Source organism: Coenobita brevimanus, chromosome 89 (assembly GCF_032717465.1).
Source record: "Coenobita brevimanus isolate Jiangsu-jjx chromosome 89, ASM3271746v2, whole genome shotgun sequence".
In the NCBI taxonomy this organism is placed as follows: domain Eukaryota; kingdom Metazoa; phylum Arthropoda; class Malacostraca; order Decapoda; family Coenobitidae; genus Coenobita; species Coenobita brevimanus.
The window spans coordinates 16,014,972-16,041,886 of record NC_137042.1 but is presented as its reverse complement, the minus strand read 5'-3'; the positions used below and the strand labels follow the sequence as shown (position 1 = coordinate 16,041,886).

The following is a 26,915-nucleotide window of genomic DNA, read 5'->3' as shown; positions in this document are numbered from 1 at the left end:
TTAGAAACCGCTCATGCAATCCGGACTAATGTCATATATCGGAAAAAGTCTGGGTTAGCAGGGGAAGTCTGGATATCGCTTTTATCTAAATTTCGCATTTTTTGGAATGGTTTGGGCTCCAATTAGTCCGTTATAGTGAGGGTAGGTGATCACAGTACCGTCATGCAGTAACTTCATAACGTCCATGCTCACCTCCCTATTTCTCATCAGTGCTTTCAGAGAACCAACAACCTTCCTTCCCTGCTGTACCCTTTCGAGCACTTCATCCCTAAAACTTCTCTCCTTACTCAACACACTACCCAAGTACAGTAAAACCTCAATTTATTGGACTTCAGTACTGTATACCAGAATTCGCTTTTATCGAACTCGAGGAGTCTACCAAACTATCTTCGTATATATCAAGAAAAGTCTGATAAAGCCAGGAACGGTCCGGACTGCTGGATCTCAGTCCAGCATGGGCATGGGGATGGGTGAGGATAAGGATGTTTGGGTAGGTTGTCATGACCTTGATGATGGGTGGTGGATGGACATTGGGTGGTTGTCATGACCTTGATGATGGGCACTGGAGTGGGTCAGGATCTTGAAGATGTAGATTGCTGGATATGAGTTGGATAACAAGTAAGGAAGCAACAGTGCTAATGAAGAAAGGAATTTGGTGCAATCTGGACTAATATCTGATATATCAGAAAAAGTCCGGGTTAGCAGGGGGAAGCCCGGATGTAGCTTTTATCGGAATTTCGCCTTTTTCAGAATGGCTTGGGTCCCAATTAGCCCATTAGAGTGAGGTTTTACTGTACTTGAATGCACTCCCATGCTCCATATCCTCACTATCCAACCTCACTGTGCATTCTGTGACTTTATTCCGTTCAAACACCGTAACTTTACTCTTGTTTACATTAACTTCAGATTCCTTTTCTTACACACTGTCCCAAATTCATTCACCAAACCTTGCAACTCCCATTCATCTTCACTCAACAATACTGTATCATCAGCAAACAGCAACACTGGAATCTATCACACCTCATCGTCATTCATTAGAGTCACCCCCACATCCACTGCTCTACCTTGCACCACCTTTACAACCCCATCTGTGAATATATTAAACAGTCATATAGACATCACACATCCCTGTTTCTGTCCCACATTTAGATAAAAGAACTCAGCTCACCATCCACTTGCACCATAGCCCTTGCTCCCTCGTACATATTCTACACAGCACTCAACAATTTCCCATCCACTCCATATATTCTTAATACCCACATACCTTGCCTATTTACTCTGTCATATGCTTTCTCCAAGTTCATGAAGGCAGCATGCACTTTCATTCCCTTCTGTAGATACTTCTCCACTAAACATCTTAGGACAAATATCTGATCTACACACCCTTTTCCCTTCCAAAATCCCCCCTGTTCTTCTCCCAGTAGCTCCTCTGTTATATGTCTAACCCTATCAATAAGTATTCTACCATATTTTTTTTCCAATCACACTAAGAAGGCAAATACCCCTGTGGTTACCACATACTTCTCTCTCCCCTTTCCCTTTGTATAAAGGAACAATTGTACCTATTTCCAGTCCTCTGGAACCCTTCCCTCTTCCTAAGCCAATCTACACAACTTCCATATCCACTCAACAACAATCTCACCCCCATACTTCAGCATTCCACCATGAGGAGATGGAAGGAGCACTTTGAGGATTTGTTGAATGTAGAGTGAGAGCAGTGCATGTATAAGTGGGTGGGGAATGGCTGGGAGAAGAAGAGAGGAGAGGAGGGAGGAAGAGATCAGTAGGGTGGAAGTAGTTGAAGCAGTGAAGAAGATCAAGATGGGAAAAGCCCCAGGAATTGATGGAGTGCGTCGTGAAATGACCAAACCACCTCATTTTATTTCTCCTGATGCTTTCTGTCAAATCCACATCACAGCGCTCCTTCATTTCCTCATTAGTCAGTCTGTCTTTCCTTGTAACTCCACATGCTCCTCTCAAATAACCCATTTCCATTGCTTGCACTCTTGGCTTGTGTCCCTGCAACAAGATCCAAGCTTCATTTCCATATATTAGAGTTAGTATCACAATGATATCATGTAGTTAATTTTTTTAAACTTCCATGCTCACATCCCTTTTACTTATTGCTTTCAAAGAACCAGCAACCTACTTCCCTGTTGCGCCCTTTGAAGCACTTCTTCTAAACTTCCATCCTTGTTCATCAGACTATCCAAGTGCTTAAATGTACTCACACTTCCCATTTCCTCATCATCCATCCCTGCAATGCATTCAGTGACTTCATTTCACCTGAAGGCCACAACTTTACTCTTTCCTATATTCACATTTAGATTCTGTTTTGTACACATTCTCCCAAACTCATTCACCAAGCCTTGTAGTTTCCCTTCACCAACACCTAACAATACAGTATCATCAGCAAATAACGAACAGAAAGTTTCCAAACGCTGTCCTCGCTCAATAAGGTTGCTCCAGCATATACGGATTGAACAACCTTAGAGACATGACACATTCTTATTTCAGTCCAACATTCAGATAGCAAAATTAACTAATTTCACCATCCTCATGCACTGCAGCCCTAGCACCATCATACATACTCTTCACAACGTTCAACAGCTTCCCATTTACTCCATGTATTCTTAATCCTTTCCACATTCCTTGTCAATCCACTCTGTCATATGCTTTCTCCAAATCCATGAGGGTCACATACAACTTCTTTCCTTTCTCTAGTAACTTTTCCACTGAAGACATAAGGATGAATAGCTGATCTACCCATCCTCTTCCTGTCCTAAAACCTCCCTGTTCTTCTCCAACTATTTCCTCTGTTATTTCCCTTGCTCTGTCAGTAAGTATCCTACCATATACTTTTTCTGTTATACTAAGAAGACAGATGCCCCTTTGATTACCACACACTGCATTTTCCCCTTTTCCTTTGTGTAGGGGAATAAATATACCCAACTTCCAATCCTCAGGGACTTTGTCTTCCTCCCAGGTCATTGTGCACATCTTCCACATCCAATCTACTGCCATCTCTCCCCAGTGCTTTAGCATCTCACCACATACTCCATCAATTCCTGGGGCTTTCCTCATTTTGACTTTCTTCATTGCTACCACTGCTTCCATCCTACTGGTCTCTTCCTCAATATACATCTCCCTCATCCCCCCTGTCACTTCCCAGCCACTTGTGTTACTTTTATTTTCTATGTTTAACAGTTCCTTAACCCCTTAAATGCGGATCGTCGCATTTGCGACGCTCGGCGAAAAGGACATAATGGCGGATCGTCGCGTTTGCGATTCTAGTAAATTTTGAATAACCGCGGGCAAGCAGGCTCCAGCTGGTATTGTCTATCAGTACCGCCACCCTTTAGCTACTTTTAGCACACTTGACCTTTGTACCACTGACCTCGGTTGTTGCCAAGTATCATTTTTTTTTACCCACCCACGCACCGCTGCCCGGCCTCCCCTCGTCGTGCGATATGGCAGCGCGCAGACAGCTCAGACGTGTCAATCTGCGCCTTCCTCTCACAAGCACTTTATGCTAATTAGAAACGCTTGTTTCCCCAGTTGTCACACTAGCATTTTTTCCCGCGGTTTGCCCCTGTTTAGCATCAGTTTACCGCAATCTTTGAAGGTGACACCATGTCTCACTCAAGCTCTTCCGAGTCTGTGCCTTCCAGCCCTCCGAAAAAAGGCTTTGTGACCTCTACCCCGTCCAAACCCTTACTAGGAAGTGCTAAGGGCCTTAGTGACTCGACTATAGGCATTGAATTGTTGAAAGCGTCAATGGATTATGGTAGTGACGTAGGAGTGTTATCGAGCCTTGCCGAGTCAGACACTCTATCAAGTGCTGAGTCTGAGGTGCCTGAAGTGACAATTCCTGTGCCCAGCACCTCAACAGGCAAGGCTCTAGTGAAAAGGGGAATAGTGTATGGTAAGGGGGCCAAGAGGAAGCGAAGTGGTGACCCCGGTTCCCAGCCATTGTCTTCCTCAGACCGGCCATTGTCCCCTACACCAGGTCACGCCGCCGCCATACCGCCTCGCACTCCCAGCCCCATTCTCTCGTCGTCATCTTCTGCTGTGCTTTCTCCTGAGTCTTCGGAGTCTCCTTCACCTCCTCGGAAGGGAAGTAAGCAGTCTGGTTTGCGTAGAGGTTTTCGTAGGCCCCGTGTTCGTGCTGGTAGGAGTAGGAAAGTGTCACCTAGTGTTAGAGTTAATGGTAAGGTTTCTCGCACTAGGCAACTCACCACTCAGGCCACTGCGAGTGACCTTGAACCTTCTCCTTATCTCCCCACCACCACCACACAGACACGACCTAGCACAGCCTCTGCCACACGGCCTGCCTCACCCACTGCCTCACCCACTGCCACACGGCCTGCCTCACCCCCTGCCGGCCCCACCCCCTCCCAGCCTAGGCAGGGCACTCTGGATGCCTTCGTGTGGTCTGAGGGCTCAGATTTTGTGCCAGAGGATCTGCCCTTTGATGTCGCTGGGTGTGGGATACGGGCTGACTTCCCTGTCCCCGAGGATGGTGAATGTCTGGACTACCTGTTGGCCTTCCTGGATTACGAAGTCATGGAGCAGATTTGTACCGAGACGAACAGGTACGAAGGGCAATCTGCTGCGGTTCGTGAAGGTGAAGGTGAAGCTGCAACGCCATCCACGTCGCGGATGGCAGCATGGGTTCCTGTTACGATCCGGGAACTATTTGTATTCATCGGCTTGATGCTTCTCATGCCACATAACTGGAAGCACAAGCTCGAGGAGTACTGGAGTGCTGACGATCTTTGCCCCACACCCATCTTCAACAAGTACATGAGTCGTGATCATTTCAGGCAACTCATGACGTACCTTCACTTTGCCAACAACGATGAGCCTTCCCAAACTGACCCCCTATGGAAAGTGAGGGGAATCCTGAACCTGATCAAGGACAAGTTTATGACGTTCCTTCGGCCCTTCCAGAAAGTTGTGATTGACGAGTCCTTGGTTTTGTTCAGGGGCTGTCTTCGGTTCGTGCAGTATATTCCTAGCAAATGCCACCGCTTTGGAATAAAGTTTTTCGTGCTGTGCGACTGCAAGACGGGGTTCATCCTAGACTTCGTTATCTACACCACCAGCAATGTGGACTTGGACAAGACTGACCCCCTTGGATTCTCTGGTTCTGTGGTGAAAGTGCTTTTGGAAAAGTACTTTGGCGGGAATCATGTCCTGTATACGGACAATTATTATACAGCTCCCAAACTCGCCAAGTACCTTTCAGAACACAGCGTCGGATCCTGTGGCACTGTCCGGAGCAATAAGGCACACTACCCTGCCTTCCCCGAGGCTGAAGGATCAAAGCGGGGAGACGTGCACCTGAAAAAATTGGACAAGATGCTGGCGATCAGGTGGCACGACAAGAGGATCGTCAATGTGCTCACCACAGTTCACAAGGGGGAAATGCAAGCCACAGGGAAGGTCGACAGAAGGACTGGCGATCCTGTGATGAAGCCTGATGCTGTTATTGACTACAACGTCAATATGCGGCTGGTGGACAAGTCTGATATGATGATCGGAGAGATAGACTGCCTGAGGAGGAACCGTCGCTGGTACAGGAAGGTGTTCTTGCACTTGCTTGATATGTGCATGCTGAACGCCTTCATCCTGTATAAGATCAAGAACAGGAAGCCAGCAAACTACTCTCTCTGGTGTTTTTCTAAGACTTGTGTGGACCAGCTGCTTCAGCGTTTTGGGCAGGTACTGCCATCAGGTCCCAGGCGCCACTCACACACACCTCCAGACCGCCTACAGTGCCAGGACTACCTTCAGCGACACCGCCTGGAGCCACTGCCTAGCACTGCCAAGAGGGGAAAAGCACTGAGGAGGTGTCATGTGTGCAGCCACACTACCAGGCAAGACAGAACATTTAGGCGCACCTCCTTGCAGTGCAAAGAGTGCAAAATTCCCCTCTGCGCTTACCCGTGTTTCTTTGATTACCACAGCCTGACTAGATATTGAAAATAAGGGTAAGAATCTTGTAAATAATACTGAGAGTGACAGTGATACTAGTGTTTAGTTTTCTTGTACGTACTGACAGTGACAGTCTGTTGAGTGTAAATTAGTGTATGTAGTTGTAAAAGCACTGACAGTGACAGTGATTTCAGTGTAAATAATTGTACATAGTAATAATATAAGTATTGAGAGTGACAGTCACTCCAGTGTAAGAAGTTGAAAGCATATTTTTCTATTCTATGTTCTGACAGTGACAGTTTGGTGTGTAGAAAATATTATTTTTATAACAAATGACAGTGATACTGATAAATAAGGCACTAAACTGACAGCGAGAGTAAAAGTGAGCAATAGAAATGAAGTGCGAGTGGCCGACAGGAGCGAAAATAAAGTGCCTGCCGTAAGGCAGAATAAAATCACGCCGTGGTGGTCTTTCTCATTCACGCTTCACAATACTGGCAGTGACAGTGATTTTTATGGCCGTAATAGTGCCAAGCGAGCCTTTGCGAAGTACTATGAAGGAAAATAATGTAGCAATCGTGTTTTTAGCTGTGAAAGGGAAATGTGTGTTCAGTGATGGGAAGACCGCCGCCGCGCTGCATGTCGGCTGTACGCTCCGTTGATTGTAGCCTTATTTTCAGTGCTTATTGTACAGATACAGATTCCAAACTACCTGTACGTTGTTGTATAAAGTGTACTGTGACAGATTGAGGCTGTGGTAGAGGGGAAACCGGGTTGCTGGAGGTGTGAAAGTGAAGACTTTGTTACCCAACTTTGCAAGTCTCCACAAGTCCTTTGGTAGTCCACGAAGGCTCAACACCTGTCTCAGGAGAAAGCTGAATGTAAGTACTATATGCCATAAAAATTTTAATGTTCTAGGGTTAATCTCTGATTTTTGGCAAATATTTTCCCACAGGTACTCAGACCCCGCTACAACCCCGCCATGCGGGGGGGATCGGCTGTACACGGCCGCGTTTAAAGGGTTAAAGTGTTCTCTTCATTTGCTCACTTTTTCTCCATTCTCCACTAGGAATCTGACATTTATATCTTTCACTCCCCTGCTTTAACTTTCTTTGCCTCCTTCTACTGTAGAATATTGTCTTACATTTCCTCCACTATACACTCAAAGTCCTTCCAGACTCCACTCTCTTCTTATTTTTTCTTATTAATCTTTTCACTTCTCTTCTTCCATATATATAACTTTAGTCTCTTTCTCAACTTCCATGCCTCTGCTCCCCATCCAATCTCTATATGCTTTCTTATTTTGTGCCACAGCTTGTCTCACCTCTTCGTTCCACCATGCTGTACCTTGCACCCCTTTTTGTCTTCTCTTCACCCCACACACCACCTTACAGTGCTCGTCAGAAGTATTCAGCGTTGTCCGCCGGGCGCGCAATACTTATGGCTCAAAAAGAATCACCCATTTTTGGGGGTAAGAATTGAGCCACAAGTTTGAGCTCCGAGCATGACGTCACGGTAGCCTGAGGCCTTCTGACGCGCTGGTTGGTTCCCGCCTCAGTCGCCCACGGGCTGCCTGAGAGAGAGGAACTCCGCCGAGTGTCCCTCTCAAATTGTGCCATTTTTTACCGAGTGTCCCGCAGTGTTTTGGCCTTCAAAACTTTGTTATGGCACCTATCCGTGAACTATCGAGTGAAATCATATCCCAGATCATTGCTCTAAAGGAGGCAGGCCACCAGACAAAGGAAATTAGTGAATTGGTTGGTGTGGCACGATCGACAGTGCGTCGTTGGTGTGCGCGGTTTCGGGAGGAAAACAGTGGTGAAGTTCCCACACAGAAACCAAGGTCTGGTAGGCCTAGGAAAACTTCCCCAAGGTCTGTTAATGTTTTAAAACGTGCAGTGGAGTTTAATCCTTGTGTGAGTGCAAGGAAAATAAAGGAGAGCAACCCAGAAGTGTTTGGTGAGGTGTCAGTGAGAACAGTGTCTCATAGGGTGCATGAGCTTGGTTACACAAGTCACAGGCCTGTGAAAAAGCCTCTTCTCTCTAGCAGCCAGAGAATTCGTAGGCTTGCCTTTGCTAATAAATATCTAAATTGGGGTGAGGAGCAATGGTTGTCAGTGTTGTGGTCTGATAAGGCAACGTTTAGTGTTACCTGTAACAGAGGAGCATGCAAAGGTAGTGACCCACTTGACCCACGGTATGTAGAAAGCACAGTTAAACATCCTGATTCACTCATGGTATGGGGTTGTTTTTCAGGGAAGGGTTTGGGGAAGCTTGTTGTACTTCCCAAGAACCTCAGAGTGAATCAGGATGTTTACCTGGAGCTTCTGTGTGATCATTTACCAGACTCCTTCGAGCTAACAGGTACACGAGTGTTTCAGCAGGACGGTGCACCTGCTCACAAGGCTAAATCGGTCACCAATTGGCTTCGTGACTGCGAGGTATCATTCATGACAGACTGGCCAGGAAATAGCCCAGACCTCAACCCGATTGAAAATCTCTGGTACCTCGTAAAGAAGAGTCTCCAAGGGAAGGACGTGAGCTCTCTGCCTAAGCTGGAAGCCGCCATTCGTGACTCCTGGGACAAAATACCCCTCCAGCACCTCAGGAGCCTCGCCCTTTCACTTCCAAGGCGTCTCAGGTCTGTGAAGAAACGTAAAGGTTACCCTACGAAGCACTAAAGGTAAATAAAATGCATTACTGTATTTATATGTTTTTTCAATGCTGAAAGGTTTGTTTCTCAGGAGGGACGCAGGGCGCCCCATACTTCTGACGAGCACTGTACATGCTGCACAGATTTCTTCTGTGAATACAAGTACCTTGCACACACCTTCCACCTCCCCCATTTGCTTCAAATCATATTAACCTAATCACTTCACTTCTGTCGTATATTTTGCATTTTTTTCCCTCATGCAGCCTTTCTACTTTCTTTATATGGACTACTTCCTCGTGCTCTTCTCTCTTATTTATCCATCGCCTTTGTACCTTGACTTTCACCACAAAGTGGTGGGGGAGGCAGTGTCTGAATCAGTAGAGAGGCAGCCTGTCCTAATGGACCCAGGCTCAAATCCCGACTTGGGCATGGAACAATTTAAGGATTTGAATTTCATAAAAGCAGACTTTCCTGATCTACCAGATGACTCACCGACATTTCGTAAAACTACCTTCACTGATATCAATACACCCCATTATAAGACAACCGTGGCATGTATTGACTATGGACGGCAGGTGTCGGCGCCGAGGTAGTGACATATGGAGGTGTGTAGGACTGCTGGACCTTGGGATAAGCCACTGCCCTCAAGAAATAGGCCCTGAAGCCTTTGCCCAGAGTTGGGGGGGGGGGGGAAATCCCCTACTTTTGTATGCTGTTGCTTCCAGCACGTCTTAATTCTCTCGTCCACACGTTCATTCAATTCGCCACCCACCATTCTCATCACTCACCATGTATACATGTGGATCATTTTGTGCTTAACCCCTTAACCTCGGGGCGTCACTTTCGTGACGCTCGGGCCCAATGGATCATACCGCGGGGTGTCACTTTTGTGATTCTGTGTTATTTTGAATTATCCCGGGCTTACAAGTGGTGGCTTGTATCATCTGTCATTACTGCCAGTGTCCAACAGTAGTCAGCACTTCAAATCTCATCTGTACTTCCATCCATTGTTGACAATTTAGCCATTTTTCCCCGTTCCTGACTCCCCTCCCTACCTCCCCTCCATTACCCTATCCTCTAACCTCCCCGGCCGCGCTGCACTAAAGCAAAATTCCCCCGGAATTATCCACTGATTTCATCTATTGAAATAAGCCCTATGCCCTATTCTTATACAAAATAATATATACCAAAAAGAAATAAGGTATGTGATAGTGCTATACACCTTGATTTGGCTAATTATCACCTGACAACACCTCACGTGCACTCGTTCGCTAATTTCCCATGGAAATTTCCCCTTTGAAATATGCCGTATAATCTATTCTCGTAAAAAAAATATATACAGTAATCCCGCATATTTCGCGGTAGTTACGTTCTTGTAATCCCCGCGAAAATTCAATTCCGCGAATACTCTATTAACAATTGAATCTTACACTTGTATCCACCATGCTGCCCATCACACAGTCCATGTCCATACTGATTGCGAGACAATTCGCCGTCAGACAATTCCCCGTCAAAACATGGACGATTCCCCTTCAGAACAATTCGCACCCTGGACGATTCCCCGCCATTCTATAAATATACTAATCAATACTTTCATCAATATACTTATTATTAATTAATCAATACTTTAATAACTATATTTCAGGGGGATCAAGCAAAGTCTATGTTCAGTAGCGTAGGTTCTGGATATTACTTATTAGTTGCACCTTTAGTCAATAATTAACTTGTTTCTTCCTCGCTGTAGTCGCCTTTGAATTATATTCTAGTGTCACCCATAGCTATCTTCATTAATGAAGGCGAATTGTTTTGTGTTTGTTGTGACTGCGAATTGTCCCGAAACCTCCATACTCATCCCGAAATACCTTCTTACAAGATTGAAAGCACATACCCCAGTATGAAGGAAAAACGTAAACACCGTACTGTAATACACAATTATCTACACATTTATTCACAAAACAGTACAAAATAAAAAGATGCATTAACTGGTGAGAGCAAACACTCGCACGGTCGTTTCTTAGCTTGTCCAGTAACACAATTTTCTCTGCTAAGGTCATAACTTTTCTTGATCGTTTTGTCACTTTGGAGTTCTTACTAATTGTATTATTAGCCTTTGGTGAGGCTGGCTTACGTCCTGGGGCCATGTGGAAAGCAAGTGGGAGGCAAGAGGCTCATATCATAGTGTGGTTACAAGCACACCAGCCACTTAAGACAGTCAGGCGTGGACTGAGGAATGCGAGACAGAGAGCAGTGTTGCCATATCCAAACAACGAAATTATGCTAGGGCAATGAAAAAATTATGCTAGATTGAGCAAATTTGTTCCAAGTAAAAAATGAATTATGCTAACTTGAAGCTAAATGATAAAATTCTATACATATTCGTGCAACATATTAATTATGTATTGTTTACTATGAAAATATTAAAATGAACCTACATACAGTAAGAGGATAAATATCGGTATCTGCCCATACTGCTTTTTCCCACGAAACTTACGTTTTTCTGATGGATTTTGATGATTCATTCGATTTTGAGCATCATTTCCGTCGGAAATAACCAGATTTTGAGATATGACCACCCCCATCCCCCTGAAATAATGGGGGATCTTTGGGGAATCGGGGGTTATAGGGAGGGGGGGAAACAGAAAATGGTCATTTCCGACTGAAATGAAGCTGAAAATCGAATGAATCATACCAAAATCCATCGGAAAAACCTAGGTTTCATGGGTAAAGTACAAAGCTCAAACTTATCCTAACCTAACCGAACCAAACCGAACCTAACCTAACCTAAAACCTAACCTAACCTAACCTAATCCAACCTAACCTAACCTAATCCAACCCAACCAAGGCCAAACTGAAAGTAACCAACTATTCAAACATCTTCTCACCTTATTCCTCTCTCTCTCTCTCTCTCTGATTTGTAGCTTTTATAAAATTATTCCAAAAATATTCCATTCCATTCTAAATTATGCTAGAATGATTCTAAAACTTCTAATATGCTAAAAAATATTCCAGACTCGAAAATTTGATCAAAATTATGCTAAAAGAATAAAATTATGCTAGATATGGTAACACTGGCAGAGGGGCCACGGGAAAGGGACAGAGGGTGGCGTGAGTTTACCGCGCTACAATTGGAAGCTGCGGGAATTTCAAATTTTTTGTTTTCTGTATATTCAAGGATATTTTTGTTGAACTTATTAATGCTAAGAAAATCCGCGAGAGGGCAAAACCGTAGACAAAAAATCCGCAAAAAATGCGGGATTACTGTATAAGAAAGGAAGTGAGAAGCCAAAGTGACATTTACATTCACCTGGAACTACCTACTTTTTTCTGTATTTTTGAGATTTCCTATCTATCTATCTATCTATCTATAGCCCGACGCCCTAATGCCGCAAAGGGTGGCCGCAGACAAAACGCCTCCAAGTCACTCTGTCACCCACCATTTGACTACCCTCCCCCCAACTCACCCCCCTCTCCCTCATATACCTCTCAACTCTATCCCTCCACCTCATCCTCGGTCTACCCCTCCCTCTCCCTCCCTCCACCTCACCTACATACACCCTCTTAGTCAGTCTTTCATTCTCCATTCTCTCCACATGTCCAAACCACCTCAGTGTATTTCTCCTAATCTTTTCAACCACATCCACATCTACCCCACAACGTTCCTTCACTTCTTCATTCGTCAACCTGTCCCTTCACGTCACTCCACGTGCTCCTCTCAAGTAACTCATTTCCACTGCTCTCACTCTTGACTTGTTGCCCTCTTGCAAGGTCCACGCCTCGCTTCCATACGTCAGGGTAGGGATCACAATACCATCATGCAGTGACTTCTTAACTTCCATACTCACCTCCCTATTTCTCATCACTGCTTTCAGTGTACCAACAACCTTTCTTCCCTGCTGTACCCTTTCACGTACTTCATCCCCCAAAGTTCCATCCTTACTCATCACACTACCCAAGTACTTGAATGCACTCACATTCTCCATATCCTCACCATCCAACCTCACTGTACATTCTGTGACTTCATTTCTCTCAAACACCATAACTTTACTTTTGTTTACATTAACTTTCAGCTTCCTCCTCCTACACACTGTCCCAAATTCATTCACCAAACCTTGCAACTCCCATTCATCTTCACTCAACAATACTGTATCATCAGCAAACAGCAACACCGGAAGCTTCCAAATCTCACCCTCATTCATTAGGGCTACCCCCACATCCACTGCCCTACCTTGCACCTCCTTTACAACCCCATCCATATATATATTAAACAGCCATGGAGACATCACACACCCCTGTTTCAGTCCCACATTGAGATCAAAGAACTCACTCAGCTCACCATCCACTCGCACCGTAGCCCTAGCTCCCTCGTACATACTCTTCACAGCACTCAACAATTTCCCCTCCACTCCATATATTCTTAATACCTTCCACATACCTTGCCTATCTATTCTGTCATAAGCTTTCTCCAAGTCCATGAAGGCAGCATACACTTTCCTTCCCTTCTCTAGATACTTCTCCACTAAACATCTTAGAACAAATATCTGATCTACACACCCTTTTCCCTTCCTAAATCCCCCTTGTTCTTCTCCAACTAGCTTCTCTGTCATATGCCTAACCCTATCAATGAGTATTCTACCATATATTTTACCAGTCACACTAAGAAGGCAAATACCCCTATGGTTACCACATACTTCTCTCTCCCCTTTTCCTTTGTACAGAGGAACAATTATACCTGATTTCCAGTCCTCTGGAACCCTTCCCTCTTCCCAAGCCAATCTACACAACTTCCATATCCACTCCACAACAATCTCACCCCCATACCTGAGCATTTCACCACACACTCCATCAATTCCTGGGGCCTTTCCCAGCTTAATCTTCTTCATCACTTCCACTACTTCCGACCTACTGATCTCTTCCTCCCTCCTCTCATCTCTTCTTCTCCCAGCCATTCCCCAACCACTTATACTCATACTGCTCTCACTCTCTACTACTAATCATTTTTTAGCATGTACTGCTACTGTCCACCAATAGTCTGCACTCCTAATCTCATCTGTACTCCCATCCATTGTTGACAATTTAGCCATTTTCCCCCGTTCTTGACTCCCCTCCAGTACCGTCTCACCCCTCCCTACCTCACCTCCTTTATCCTTTCCTATCGCCTGCCCTGCCGCGCTGCGCTAAGCAAATCTCCCCTGGATTTTTCCACAGATTTCATCCATTGAAATAAGCCCTATGTCCTATACTTATACAAAATAATTTATACCAAAAAAAAATAAGGTAAGTGATAGTGGTATACACCAGGAATTGGCTAATTATCACCTGAGAACACCTCATATGCATTCATTCGCTAAATTCCCACGGTAATTTCCCCTTTGAATTATGCCTTGTAATCTATTTCTGTAATAAAAATATATATCAGAAAGGAAGGGAGAAGCCTAAGTGACATTTACATTCACCTGGAACTACCTATTTCTTTATGTATTGCCGAGATTTTCTACCAATAATTTCTTAGCATGTAAGTTAGCAGCTGTCAGCCCCATTGTCACTGTCAACCCTTGCCTTCTCAGATAAGCCGCGCCATTTAGTTCCTTGTCCTCCTCTGTGGTCAAAGCATGTCGCACTCGTGCCCCGCCATTTCTGCCGCTTCTACGCCCATTGCAAAGGGCCCCGTGACCTCTACACCCAGAAAAACTCGTGGGGGAAGCAGGAAAGGACTAAGTGACTCTGCAGTGGAACGTGAACTAGCCGAATTATCAATGATAATGATGGATAGTGACTATGACCCTTCGGGGGATTCGTGTGATGAGCCGGGCGAGGAAATCGTGCCAGAAACTACTAGTATGAGTGCTTCAGTGTCCCAAGTTATCCCTAGCTCAAAGGGAAAGGAGCCATTAGTGCAGCAAGAGAAGGAATTTGGGATGGGAATGAAAAGGCGGCGGGTTAGCCTCGGAACAATGGCCCCGCGTGACCCAGCCCGCCATGAGTCCCAAGGTGATTCACCTCCCCGTTCCCCAAGCCTCACTTCACTCATTTCTTCCTCTTCTTCTGCTGAATTTTCTCCGGAGTCTTCGTCGTTGGAGTCACCACCAGCATCAACGGTGAAGGCAGGCCGTAGAGGAAGAGGTAAATCCCTGACCCGTAAAAGTAGAGTTGCCAGTAGAGTAAGGGCTGCTAGTGCTGTACGGCAACCCAGGGTCAGTGCGAGTGACCTTGAACCAGATAAATCTGCCTCACAGTCGCCTTCCACCCTCACCCACCCTACACCGCCACAACAGGGAATCCTGGATGCCTTCGCGTGGACGGAAGGGTCCAATTTTGTCCCTGAACATCTCCATTTTGACGAGAGTTCCTCAGGAATACAGCCTGCCTTCGCTCTTGACGAGGATGCTGAGTGTGTGGACTTCCTTTTGGCCTTCCTTGATGACGAAGTCATGCAGCACATATGTGATGAGACCAACAGGTATGAATCACAACATGCTGCAAGTGGTACAGTGCAGCCAAGATGCAACAGTGGTCCATGCTGGGAGTGCAGGAGCTGTATGTGTTCTTTGCCCTCATGCTTCTCATGCCACACTCATAGAAGCATGAGTTGGAAGAAAACTGGTCCATGGACCCCTTACTACCCTCACCCACCTTCAATAAGTACATGGCCAGAGATCGCTTCCGGAACATCGTGGGAAACCTGCACTTTGCCGACAATGATGTACCTTCCCAAACCGACCCACTCTGGAAGATCCGGGAGATTCTGAGCAGAATGAAGGATAAGTTTATGACATTCTTCCACCCCTTTCAGAAGGTTGTCATTGACGAATCCTTGGTTTTGTTCAGAGGACGTCTTAGGTTTGTGCAGTACATTCCAAGCGAACGCCATCGCTTTGGAATCAAGCTCTTTGTACTGTGTGACTGTAAGACGGGGTACATCCTTGACTTCGTCATTTATTCATCCAGCACTGTCGATCTTGATAAAACACACACCCTTGGCTTCTCAGGCTGTGTAGTGAAAGTGCTCCTTGAAAGGTGTTTTGGTGGGAATCATGTGCTGTATACAGACATCTATTATACAGCACCGAAACTTGCCAAATACCTTTCAGAGCACGGCATCGGCTTCTGCGGCAATGTCAAGAGTAATCGTGCCCACTTCCTTAAATTCCCAGAGGCAGGAACCTCGCAGCGAGAAGACGTGCACCTACGCAAGCCTGAGATGCTGGCAATACGGTGGCATGACAAGAGGGTCGTGCACATGCTCACCACCATACACAAAGGGGAAATGACAGACAGTGGGAAGGTCGACCGTAGGACAGGCGAACCTGTGAGGAAACCTGATTCTGTCTTAGACTACAATATCAACATGCGGCTGGTGGACAAGTCCGACATGATTGGAGAGATCGACTGCCTCAGGAAGAATACTAGGTGGTACAGGAAAGTTTTTCTGTATCTCATAGACATGACAATGCTGAACACCTTCATCCTGTACAAGATGAAGGTCAAGCCACCCAAGTCCTTCTCCCTGAGGTTGTTCGCCAGGACTTGTGTTCAGCAGCTGCTTGAGAGATATGGCAGGGTGACAGCAGCAACTCCAAGGCGCCATCCAGTAACACTTCCCGACAGACTTGAGCAGAGGGCGTTACATGGATCGGCACAGACTGGTGCAAATGCCTGCCACAACCAAGAGGAAGGCTGCAATCTGCTAGTGCCAGGTGTGTGCACATACCACCCGACGCACACCTGAGCACAAACGCACCTCTTGGCAGTGCGCTGAGTGCCAGGTTCCCCTCTGTGTTACCTGCTTCTTTGATTACCACAGCCAGAAGCAGTTCTAAAAGTGCAAGTGGGAAAGGAAAATAATGTGTAAATAGCAAGTGAAAGCAATGGATGTACAGTACATATGATTGAACACTGTAATATAGTTTTATGTTACTGCAAGTGACAGTGAATAACATAGTGTAAGTAAAATAGAAGTGTAACTATTGAAAATACAATAGAAAATGTAAATAGAAATGTAAGTAATTAGTAATATAAGAATATGAGTACAAATACTTGAGGTTATAACAGTGAAAGTGAATCCGTGGCTCTCTACGTATTTTACTGAATGAAAATTTGAATGACTTCAGTGACAATGAACTAATACTACTGAAGGAAATTTATGGATAAAGACTGCAGATATATATAAGTGTTATATAGTAATAGAAATATAAAGTGTGAGGGGTTTTATGAATAATAAATGACAGAATACCAACAGTGAACTAGCGGAAGTGGGAAGGTCATACGCACCCGTAATTTTCATTGCTTTCACAGTGGTTTTTTTTTGGAGTATGGATCCCAAACTACTTGATAATCATAGAATAGTGTTTCTTGTGATAACATCTGGCTGTGGTAATCATATTACGGGTTGTCGGGAAGTGTAAAGTGGAAACTTCGTTGCCCAACTTCAGAGGTCTCCACAAGTCCTACGGTAATCGACGAAGGCTCAACAAACCTAGGAGAAAGCTGAAGGTTTGTGCCATATGCATATGTAATTTTAATATTCTAGGACTAATAACTGATTTTTGACAAATATTTTTTGAGAGTCTGTTGGAGCCCGAATATGCCCGTGGGACACGCAAAACATTGGGAAACAAGCCCGCGGTGTAAGGGTTAAAGAGGATATTGGCTGTCACCAACTGCCTCCATGCACAAATGTCCTCATGAGCACTACCATTGTCATCCAATTCTTAAAGGATATGCAACAACTTATCTTGTTCTTGTGATTCATAACTTTAATCCACTGAATTCTCTGCTCTTTGGCTTTGGCTATCCTTTCATTCTCAGACTAAATTTATCTGCTGTTTTTTTTATCTCTTAATTCTGCTGACTATGAAAAATTCTTTGACTCTCTTACTTCTAAGATGGAATACAGCCTATCGATTTCTCCTTTATCTGAATTCTCCATTGTATGTAATTTCAATGTTCACCACCATCTCTGGCTCTCCCCTCCTTTCACTGATCGACTTGGTGAACAAGCCTGCATCTTTTCTATCCTTAATGGCCTAGAGCAGCTTGTACAGCACCATACCTGTATCCCTAACTGCCTTGGGGAGAGTTCCAACACCTGTACTTGACCTCTTCTTTACCTCAAACCCTTCTGCTTATGCTGTTAATCTTTTCTCTCTTTTGTGCTCCTCTGATCACAGGTTTATTGCCTTAACCTGTCCTATTGCTCCTGTAAGACCTGTGGACCCTCCCAAAAAGCAGCGGCTGTGGTGCTGCTGATTGGGAGGCCCTCAAGTAGTACTTCTTTAATTTTTCCTGTAATGATTATTGCTTCCAAGGGTGACAGCCAACTGAGTGTGCCTTGTGCATTACAAAGGTTATTCTCTCAAGCATGGAAGCATACATTCCTGTCTCATACCCTTGACTAATGCAAAAAGCCTTGGTTTAATCATGCTTGTTTTATTGCTGTCCACAACAAGAAGAGGGCATAGAAAAGCTATCAGAGCCAACCTACCCCTGAATCTCATCTCTTATGTTTCTGCCTGGAATCATGCTAAGTCTGTTCTTCGCTCTCCTAAAAATAATTTCATCTGTACTAAATACTCTGAGCTCATCAACTCAAATTCTTCCCGCTCCCTCTGGCACCTTGCCAAAAACCTTTCTAACAATTTTACCTTATCATCCTTCCCTCCCACTTTCTACACTGATGACTTTGTAGCTATTTCTTCTATTGGTAAAGTATAATGCTTTTGCCAAGACTTTTTCCTCCAATTACATCTTAAACAATTCCAGTGCTTTCCCTGAATCACTTGCCCCCTCTGATTTCCTTATGGCTTGTATTGAAATTTCTTCATTTGATGTATTTTCTGCCATCACTGGCCTCAATCCTAATAAGGCATATGGGCCTGTTGGGGGTTCCTCCTGTTGTCCTCAAGAACTGTGCTTCTTTGCTTACATCTTGCTTAGATAAACTCTTTCGCCTTTGTCTGTCAACTTGTACCTTTCTTTCCTGCTGGAAGTTTGCTCTCATTCAGCCTGTACCAAACAAGGGTGACCATTCTTAGCCCTCAAGCTATCGTCCAATTGCTTTAACATCCTTTCTTTCAAAAGTTTTTGAGTATTCTTAACAAAAAAAATTTAAAGCATCTTTCCTATCACAACTTTCTTTCAGGTCGTCAGTATGGGTTCCTTCAGGAACGCTCCACTGGAGATCTTTTTACCTACCTTTCAGACTTCTAGTCATCTTCCTTTTGGGACTTTGACGAAAGCTTTGCCATTGCCCCTAACATCTGAAAGGCTTTTGATTGAGTCTGGCATAAATCTTTAATTTCTAAACTGCCCTCTTACGGTTTCCATCCTTCTATCTGTGCCTTCATCTTAAGCTTCCTTTCTGGTCATTCTGTAGGTCCTGTTGTAGGTGGCCACGTTTCTTCTTCTAGGGCTATCAGTAGTGTTGTTCTTCAGGGCTCTGTCTTATCACCATCTATCTATCTATTGCCAGATGCCTCAATCCCGTTTGGGGTGGCCACAAACAAATCGCCTCCACGTCACCCTGTCTCCCGCCATTTCACTGCCCTGCTCCCACCTCACACACCCCTCTCTCATATACCTCTCCACCCCATCCCTCCATCTCATCCTCGGCTCCCCCTCCCTCTTCCCCCCTCCACCGCACTCACATACACTCCCTTCGTCAGTCTTTCACCCTCCATCCTCTCCACATGGCCAAATCACCTCAGTGTGTTCCTCATAACGCTTCCTATCACATCCACATCCACACCACAATGCTCCTTTATATCCTCATTTGTCAGCCTGTCTCTCCATGTGACTCCACAGGCTCCTCTTAAATAACTCATTTCCACTGCTCTCACTCTTGACTTGTGTCCTTCCAACAACGTCCAAGCTTCACTTCCATACGTTAGAGTTGGTATCACAATACTGTCATGTAGTAACTTTTTCACTTCCATGCTCACTTCCCTGTTTCTTATCACTGCTTTCAAAGAACCAGCAACCTTTCTTCCCTGCTGTACCCTTTCAAGCACTTCACCCTCCAAACCTCCATCCTTACTCATCACACTACCCAAGTACTTAAACGTACTCACATTTTCCAATTCCTCACCATCCAACCTCGCTGTACATTCACTGACTTCACCTCTCTCAAAGACCATCACTTTACTCTTCCCTACATTCACCTTTAGATTCCGTTTCTTGCACACTTTCCCAAACTCATCCACCAAGCCTTGCAGCTCCCCTTTGTCTTCACTCAACAACACAGTATGATCTGCAAACAACAGTACAGGGAGTTTCCAAACACTGTCCTCTCTCACCAGGGCCACTCCAACATCCACTACCCTACCTTGTACCTCTTTTATTACCCCATCCATGAACAGATTGAACAACCATGGAGACATGACACATCCCTGTTTCAACCCAACCTCCAAAGAGAAAAATTCACTTAGTTCACCATCCACACGCACTGCAGCCTTAGCACCATCATACATACTCTTCACAGCATTCAACAGCTTTCGATCTACTCCATATATTCTTAATACTTTCCACAATCCTTGTCTATCCACCCTGTCATATGCTTTCTCCAAATCCATGAAAGCCGCATACAACTTCTTTCCCTTCTCGAGAAACTTTTCCACTAAAGATCTAAGAATGAATATCTGATCTACACAACCTCTTCCCTTCCTAAAGCCTCCCTGTTCTTCTTCAACTAATTCCTCTGTTCTTTCTCTAACTCTGTCAATAAGTATCCTACCATACACTTATCCTATTATACTAAGAAGACAAATGCCCCTATGATTACCAAACACTGCTTTTTCCCCTTTTCCTTTGTACAAGGGAGTAATTATACCTGACTTCCAATCCTCTGGGACTCTACAGTGCTCGTCAGAAGTATTCAGCGTTGTCCGCCAGGCGCGCAATACTTATGGCCCAAAAAGAATCACCCATTCTGGGGGGTAAGAATTGAGCCACAAGTTTGAGCTCCGAGCATGACGTCACGGTAGCCTGGGGCCTTCCGACGCGCTGGTTGGTTCCCGCCTCAGTCGCCCACGGGCTGCCTGAGAGAGAGGAACTCCGCCGAGTGTCCCTCTCAAATTGCGCCATTTTTTACCGAGTGTCCCGCAGTGTTCTGGCCTTCACAACTTTGTTATGGGACCTACCCGTGAACTATCGAGTGAAATCATATCCCAGATCATTGCTCTAAAGGAGGCAGGCCACCAGACAAAGGAAATTAGTGAATTGGTTGGTGTGGCACGATCGACAGTGCGTCGTTGGTGTGCACGGTTTCGGGAGGAAAACAGTGGTGCAGTTCCCACAAAGAAACCGCGGTCTGGTAGGCCTAGGAAAACTTCCCCAAGGTCTGTTAATGTTTTAAAACGTGCAGTGGAGTTTAATCCTCGTGTGAGTGCAAGGAAAATTAAGGAGAGCAACCCGGAAGTGTTTGGTGAGGTGTCAGTGAGAACAGTGTCTCGTAGGGTGCATGAGCTTGGTTACACAAGTCACAGGCCTGTGAAAAAGCCTCTTCTCACCAAGAGCCAGAGAATTCGTAGGCTTTCCTTTGCTAATAAATATCTAACCTGGGGTGAGGAGCAATGGTTGTCAGTGTTGTGGTCTGATGAGGCAACGTTTAGTGTTACCTGTAACAGAGGAGCACGTGTGTATCGACGCAAAGGTAGTGACCCACTTGACCCACGGTATGTAGAAAGCACAGTTAAACATCCTGATTCACTCATGGTATGGGGTTGTTTCTCAGGGAAGGGTTTGGGGAAGCTTGTTGTACTTCCCAAGAACATCAGAGTGAATCAGGATGTTTACCTGGAGCTTCTGTGTGATCATTTACCAGACTCCTTCGAGCTAACAGGTGCACGAGTGTTTCAGCAGGACGGTGCACCTGCTCACAAGGCCAAATCGGTCACCAATTGGCTTCGTGACTGCGAGGTATCATTCATGACAGACTGGCCAGGAAATAGCCCAGACCTCAACCCCATTGAAAACCTCTGGTACCTCGTAAAGAAGAGTCTCCAAGGGAAAGACGTGAGCTCTCTGCCTAAGTTGGAAGCCGCCATTCGTGACTCCTGGGACAAAATACCCCTCCAGCACCTCAGGAGCCTCGCCCTTTCACTTCCAAGACGTCTCAGGTCCGTGAAGAAACGTAAAGGCTACCCTACGAAGCACTAAAGGTAAATAAAATGCATTATTTATATGTTTTTTCAATGTTGAAAGGTTTGTTTCTCAGGAGGGACGCAGGGCGCTCTATACTTCTGACGAGCACTGTACCTTCCTCCCAGGCCAATCTGCACATCTTCCACATCCATTCTATTACTATCTCTCCGCTTTGCTTCAGCATTTCACCACACACTTCATCAATTTCTGGGGCTTTCCCCAATTTAACTGTCTTCATTGCTTCCATAACTTCTATCTTACTGATTTCTTCCTGTCTTCTCACCTCCCTCCTTCTCCCAGCCTTTCCCTAGCCACTTATACTCGCATCATTTCTATCCTGTATGTTCAGCAATTCCTTAAAGTGTTCTTTCCATCTGCTCACTTTTTCTCCCTTCTCCACTAGTAATCTACTGTACCATTTTTATCTTTCACTCCCCTGCTAACCTCACTTCCACCCTGTGTTACTCTCTTCACCTCTTTCCAGATAATTTTCTTACAGTCCCTCCACTTTACACCCAAATTCCTTCCAAATTCCTCATCCACTCTCTTCTTACTCTCTCTTACCACTGTTTTCACCTCTCTCTTTCTTTCTACATATAACTCTCTCTTCCACCTCTCAACTTCTTCCACGCCCCTATTTCTCATCCATTCATTGTATGCTTTCTTCTTTTGTGCCACAGCCTGTCTCACCTCTTCAGTCCACCACGCTGTTCCTTGCACCCCTCTCCGTCTTCTCTTCCTCCCACACACCACATCACATGCTGCACATATTTCTTCTGTAACTATCCTGCACATACCTTCCACGTCCCCCATCTGCTCCAATTCTATCACCAACTGTCTTTAATTCATCAGTGACCTTCTAAGCTGTACATTTATCCCTATCCAGTCAATAGCAGATGACTCTTCCCTTCATCTTTGCATTTGCTCCCAGCAGCATCCATCTCAGCAGTTACGTCAACCAACAAGGGGTGTAGCTAGGGCACACGTAATGTCTGACTGGGGTAAAAGTAATCTTGTTGCTTTAAACCCGAACAGTGCAGGGCAAAAATATAAAGTGGTACCCTTCTACGTCAGCCGATTTTGGATTTTTTTTCCTTGGCTAAATAAGCTAATACATCAATATAAGATCTCTGGCACTAATAAAAGTAATCACTAAAGCCAGAAAGTTGGTTGAATCAAGTTAGGTTGGTGCCACTCTGCCTCTGAAATCTTCGAAATTACCAAAAGAGCAGAGCGGTTGTGAGCTTGTGAACCGATTTTGGATTTTTTTTTCTGGCTAAATGGGCTTAATACATCAATATAAGGTCTCACGTTTGTGAGCATGTGAATTGATTTTGGATTTTTTTTTTTTTTTTTTTTTTTTTTCCCCCAGGGGATAATGGGCTTAATACATCAATATAAGATCCCTAGTACCAACAAAAGTTATCGCCAAAGCCAGTTAGTTGGTTGGATTGAGTCAGGTTGGTGCCACTCGACCTCTGAAATCTTCAAGGTTACTGACAGACCAAAATGGCTGTGAGCCTGTGATAACTCACTCTCCTCCCGTGCTCCTAAATCAGTGTAGTAAGCTTAGCAGAGAAATGTCTGAAGTTAGCAAGGTATATTATTACCTTCCATTTTACTTTGGTTGCTTGCAATGACTTCTCAGTGCTGCAGGATGTAGATCTACGTCACCAGCATTTTTGGAGGGGATGTAGATCTACATCAATAACGTGGTACGTGTTAATGCATCAAAATTAAATTTTTACATCTTTCAACCCAACAAAATTTTCCGGTAGGGTATCTTCTGATTTTTAACAATACCGAACTCAATCCTACATCACCTTTAAACATGCTTTAGGTTTCATTCGTTGGGGATTTATCTGGGAAAAATCATATTACCTCTCATAAAATTGGCTACCAAGAGATTAGGTGTGGTAAGCCAACAGTTGTTGATTTTATACACAGGTTTTATTTGCCCCTATGTAGAGTACAACTCTCATGTGGTGGGAGGTGCCCCACATACAGCTCTTCTCAACAAGTTGGTGTCAGAGGCTTTTTGTCCTACAAATTCTCCTCGTTGTACTGGCTTCCCTCAACCTGTCTTCGCCGCACTGTTGCATCTTTATCACTTTTTTGTCGCCACTTCAATGGTCACTGCTCTTCTGAACTGTCAGCTTGCATCCTCCCCACTACTATGGCAGGGGCATAGCACCTCTCTAGCTACAAACTCTCATTCTGGGAGTATCCCAGTCTTTCATATGTGCAACACGTCAACTCTGGAACTGTATCTCTTTGTCTGTACTTCCTACCGCCTATGATTCTCAGTCTTTAAAATGCAGTGTTTCCAGGTATCTCAAAATTAACAGATCTTGAATTTATCTCTCTGTTATCATGTTTTTGTTATTTTCTTGGAGGGAAGAATCGTGTGGCCTCCTGGCTTTGGTTCCTTCTTTCATTAAAAAAAAAAAAAAAAGTCCATCTACCTCTTGCACACAACAGTACAGACACCCTCCTTTGCATTCTCCTTCTCACCAACTTCCACACATATACCCAATCCATATTCCCAATCTCTCACACCCTCTCCTCTCCATTTGGTCTCAGTCAGCCAACCAGTGTCCACTTTTGCATCCTCAAGCCCTTGAAAATCTCTCTCTCTCTCTCACCTCATCATTTGTACCCCTTACCTTTCATGTGGAAAACTGCATCATGTACTTGGTCTAATCCTTGGTCTTCAACCTTGGATCAGTCCTGGTCCGAGGCATTTTGTTTGTCTTTTTAATGTAATTAGTCGTTTTTGGGGATAGGCACTAACCCTCCGCCACCACCCAGCATGGTGTATGATTTCCTTGCTTACAGGAAATCATTTGGCTTGTCACTCAGTGTAGAGTCACCCTGGAGTAGAGTAGCACTACATTGTGTAAATGAATAATGGTTGTCCCATTACAGGAAATCATTTGGCTTATCACTCATTGTAGAGTCACCCTGGAGTAGTGTAACACTACACTGAGTGATTGGATGATGGGCACCCCCACCCACCTATGGTGGGTTATCATTTCACTTATTATTGCATTCTGTACTATTTGTTATGCACTTGCATTGTTATCTGGCAGTAGCATTGGTTTTTCAGTGGCCTTGCATGCATGAAATGGAATGAAAGGGTGAAGATCACAGCAAATGCAAACACTAGGTAGCCATCTTGGCTAAAACAGCTGACTGTCATCTTGTATGGAAGGCACCATGTATGCACGGAGTTGTCGAATGTGGCCACCAAAATGATTGCATAATTGAGTTTTGCCATTGTTATTGCAAAACTGGGTATAACTTTTAGTTCATCATTGTTGCATTTCATCACATAGTGAAGAGACATATAATGAGGCCTGACTGTATTGAACTTGTGAAGAAAACCAAAGATTGGGACATACAAGTAAAAAATTAGAAACTTGCCAGATTTGGAAACATCAAAAGTAGTTTTTTTGGTGATGAGACTCACTGCCTTGTTTTGGTTGTGAGGCTCATGGCACTTAATTGTTTTGATGATGGGACTTCTGATGAATGGCGAGGATTTCAATTTGGGGGCTTCCCCCAGAATTTTTCAAAGTTCAGTCCCATTTGCTGTGATGGATATTGACATCTGCTGGATGATGCACTGACAGATAATTAAGAGCTTTCTGTAATCAGACTTTATGAATCAACTCACTCATGTAAAAGTACAGTTAAATTACAAAAGCGTGCGCATGCGCGCACATGCATGTGCACACACACACACACACACACACACACACACACACACACACACACACACACACACACACACACACACACACACACATATACTGTACATGCATACAGAGGGGGAGGGGGCTCATTAGTTTGCTGTGTTTACCTAATGCTTTCTCCTGCTGTTACAGATCAGTGATGCAAAGAAACTGAAGAAAATGAAGAAAAGACAACTGCGATATATAGAGTCCCGTGACACCACTGGTACCATTCCACAGAGCAAGTAGTCAGCAGAACCTTCCATCCACATTAAGTTGTGAATACTATGCTGTACTTCATTGAATTAAATTGTTGTGGTGTGGAAAATTTGTTTTATCAGAAGTAGCATAGTGGTCAAAATTGTTTTATCTTAATGCATTGGTGCAATATTTTAATGTTTATGGGGGTAGGGGGGTTTCAAGAATACTCCCCCAGTATCCCTGTTTGTCTTACGAGGCGACTAAAAGGGTTGGTGGTGGGTTAGTGCCCCACCCCGTAAAAAGAACTAACTAAACAAGCGAGTAAAGCACCTCGGACCAGGACGGACCATATGTTGACGACTAAGGAATGGACAAAGGACATTCGGAGGGTGGGAACATGGAGTGTGAGAGGAGTGAATGATGAAGTGAAAGAGAGAGAGATTGTTCAGGTGCTTGAGGATGCAAGAGTGGATATATGTGGATTGACTGAAACTAAATGGAAAGGTGAAAGGGTTAGAGAATGGGAATATCTATCTATCTGTCTACTGCCAGACGCCTCAATCCCGTTTGGGGTGGCCACAAACAAATCGCCTCCATGTCGTCCTATCCCCCGCAATTTCACTGCCCTGCTCCCAACTCACCCCTCTCTCTCATATACCTCTCCACCCCATCCCTCCATCTCATCCTCGGCCTCCCCCTCCCTCTTCCCCCCTCCAACTCACTCACATACACTCTCTTCGTCAGTCTTTCACCCTCCATCCTCTCCACATGGCCAAACCACCTAAGTGTGTTCCTCATAACACTTCCTATCACATCCACCTCCACATCACAACGCTTCTTTATATCCTCATTCGTCAGCCTGTCTCTCCATGTGACTCCACAGGCTCCTCTTAAATAACTCATTTCCACTGCTCTCACTCTTGACTTGTGTCCCTCCAACAACGTCCAAGCTTCACTTCCATACGTTAGAGTTGGTATCACAATACTGTCATGTAGTAACTTTTTCACTTCCATGCTCACTTCCCTGTTTCTTATCACTGCTTTCAAAGAACCAGCAACCTTTCTTCCCTGCTGTACCCTTTCAAGCACTTCACCCTCCAAACCTCCATCCTTACTCATCACCCTACCCAAGTACTTAAACGTACTCACATTTTCCAATTCCTCACCATCCAACCTCGCTGTACATTCACTGACTTCACCTCTCTCAAAGACCATCACTTTACTCTTCCATACATTCACCTTTAGAT

At 44.7% G+C, this 26,915-nt stretch overlaps 1 protein-coding gene across 1 annotated transcript in view; it reads left to right on the top strand.

Annotated features, from left to right (window-relative positions):
• LOC145411309 (uncharacterized) overlaps window positions 1-25,866 on the top strand; it is a 141,429-nt gene extending 115,563 nt beyond the window's left edge. Inside the window, exon 4 of the mRNA XM_080281331.1 lies at window positions 25,621-25,866. Coding sequence (XP_080137457.1) covers window positions 25,621-25,716 — 96 coding nt within the window. The 3' untranslated portion in view covers window positions 25,717-25,866. The remainder of the gene's footprint in view (window positions 1-25,620) is intronic.
• Window positions 25,867-26,915: the final 1,049 nt, after the last annotated feature.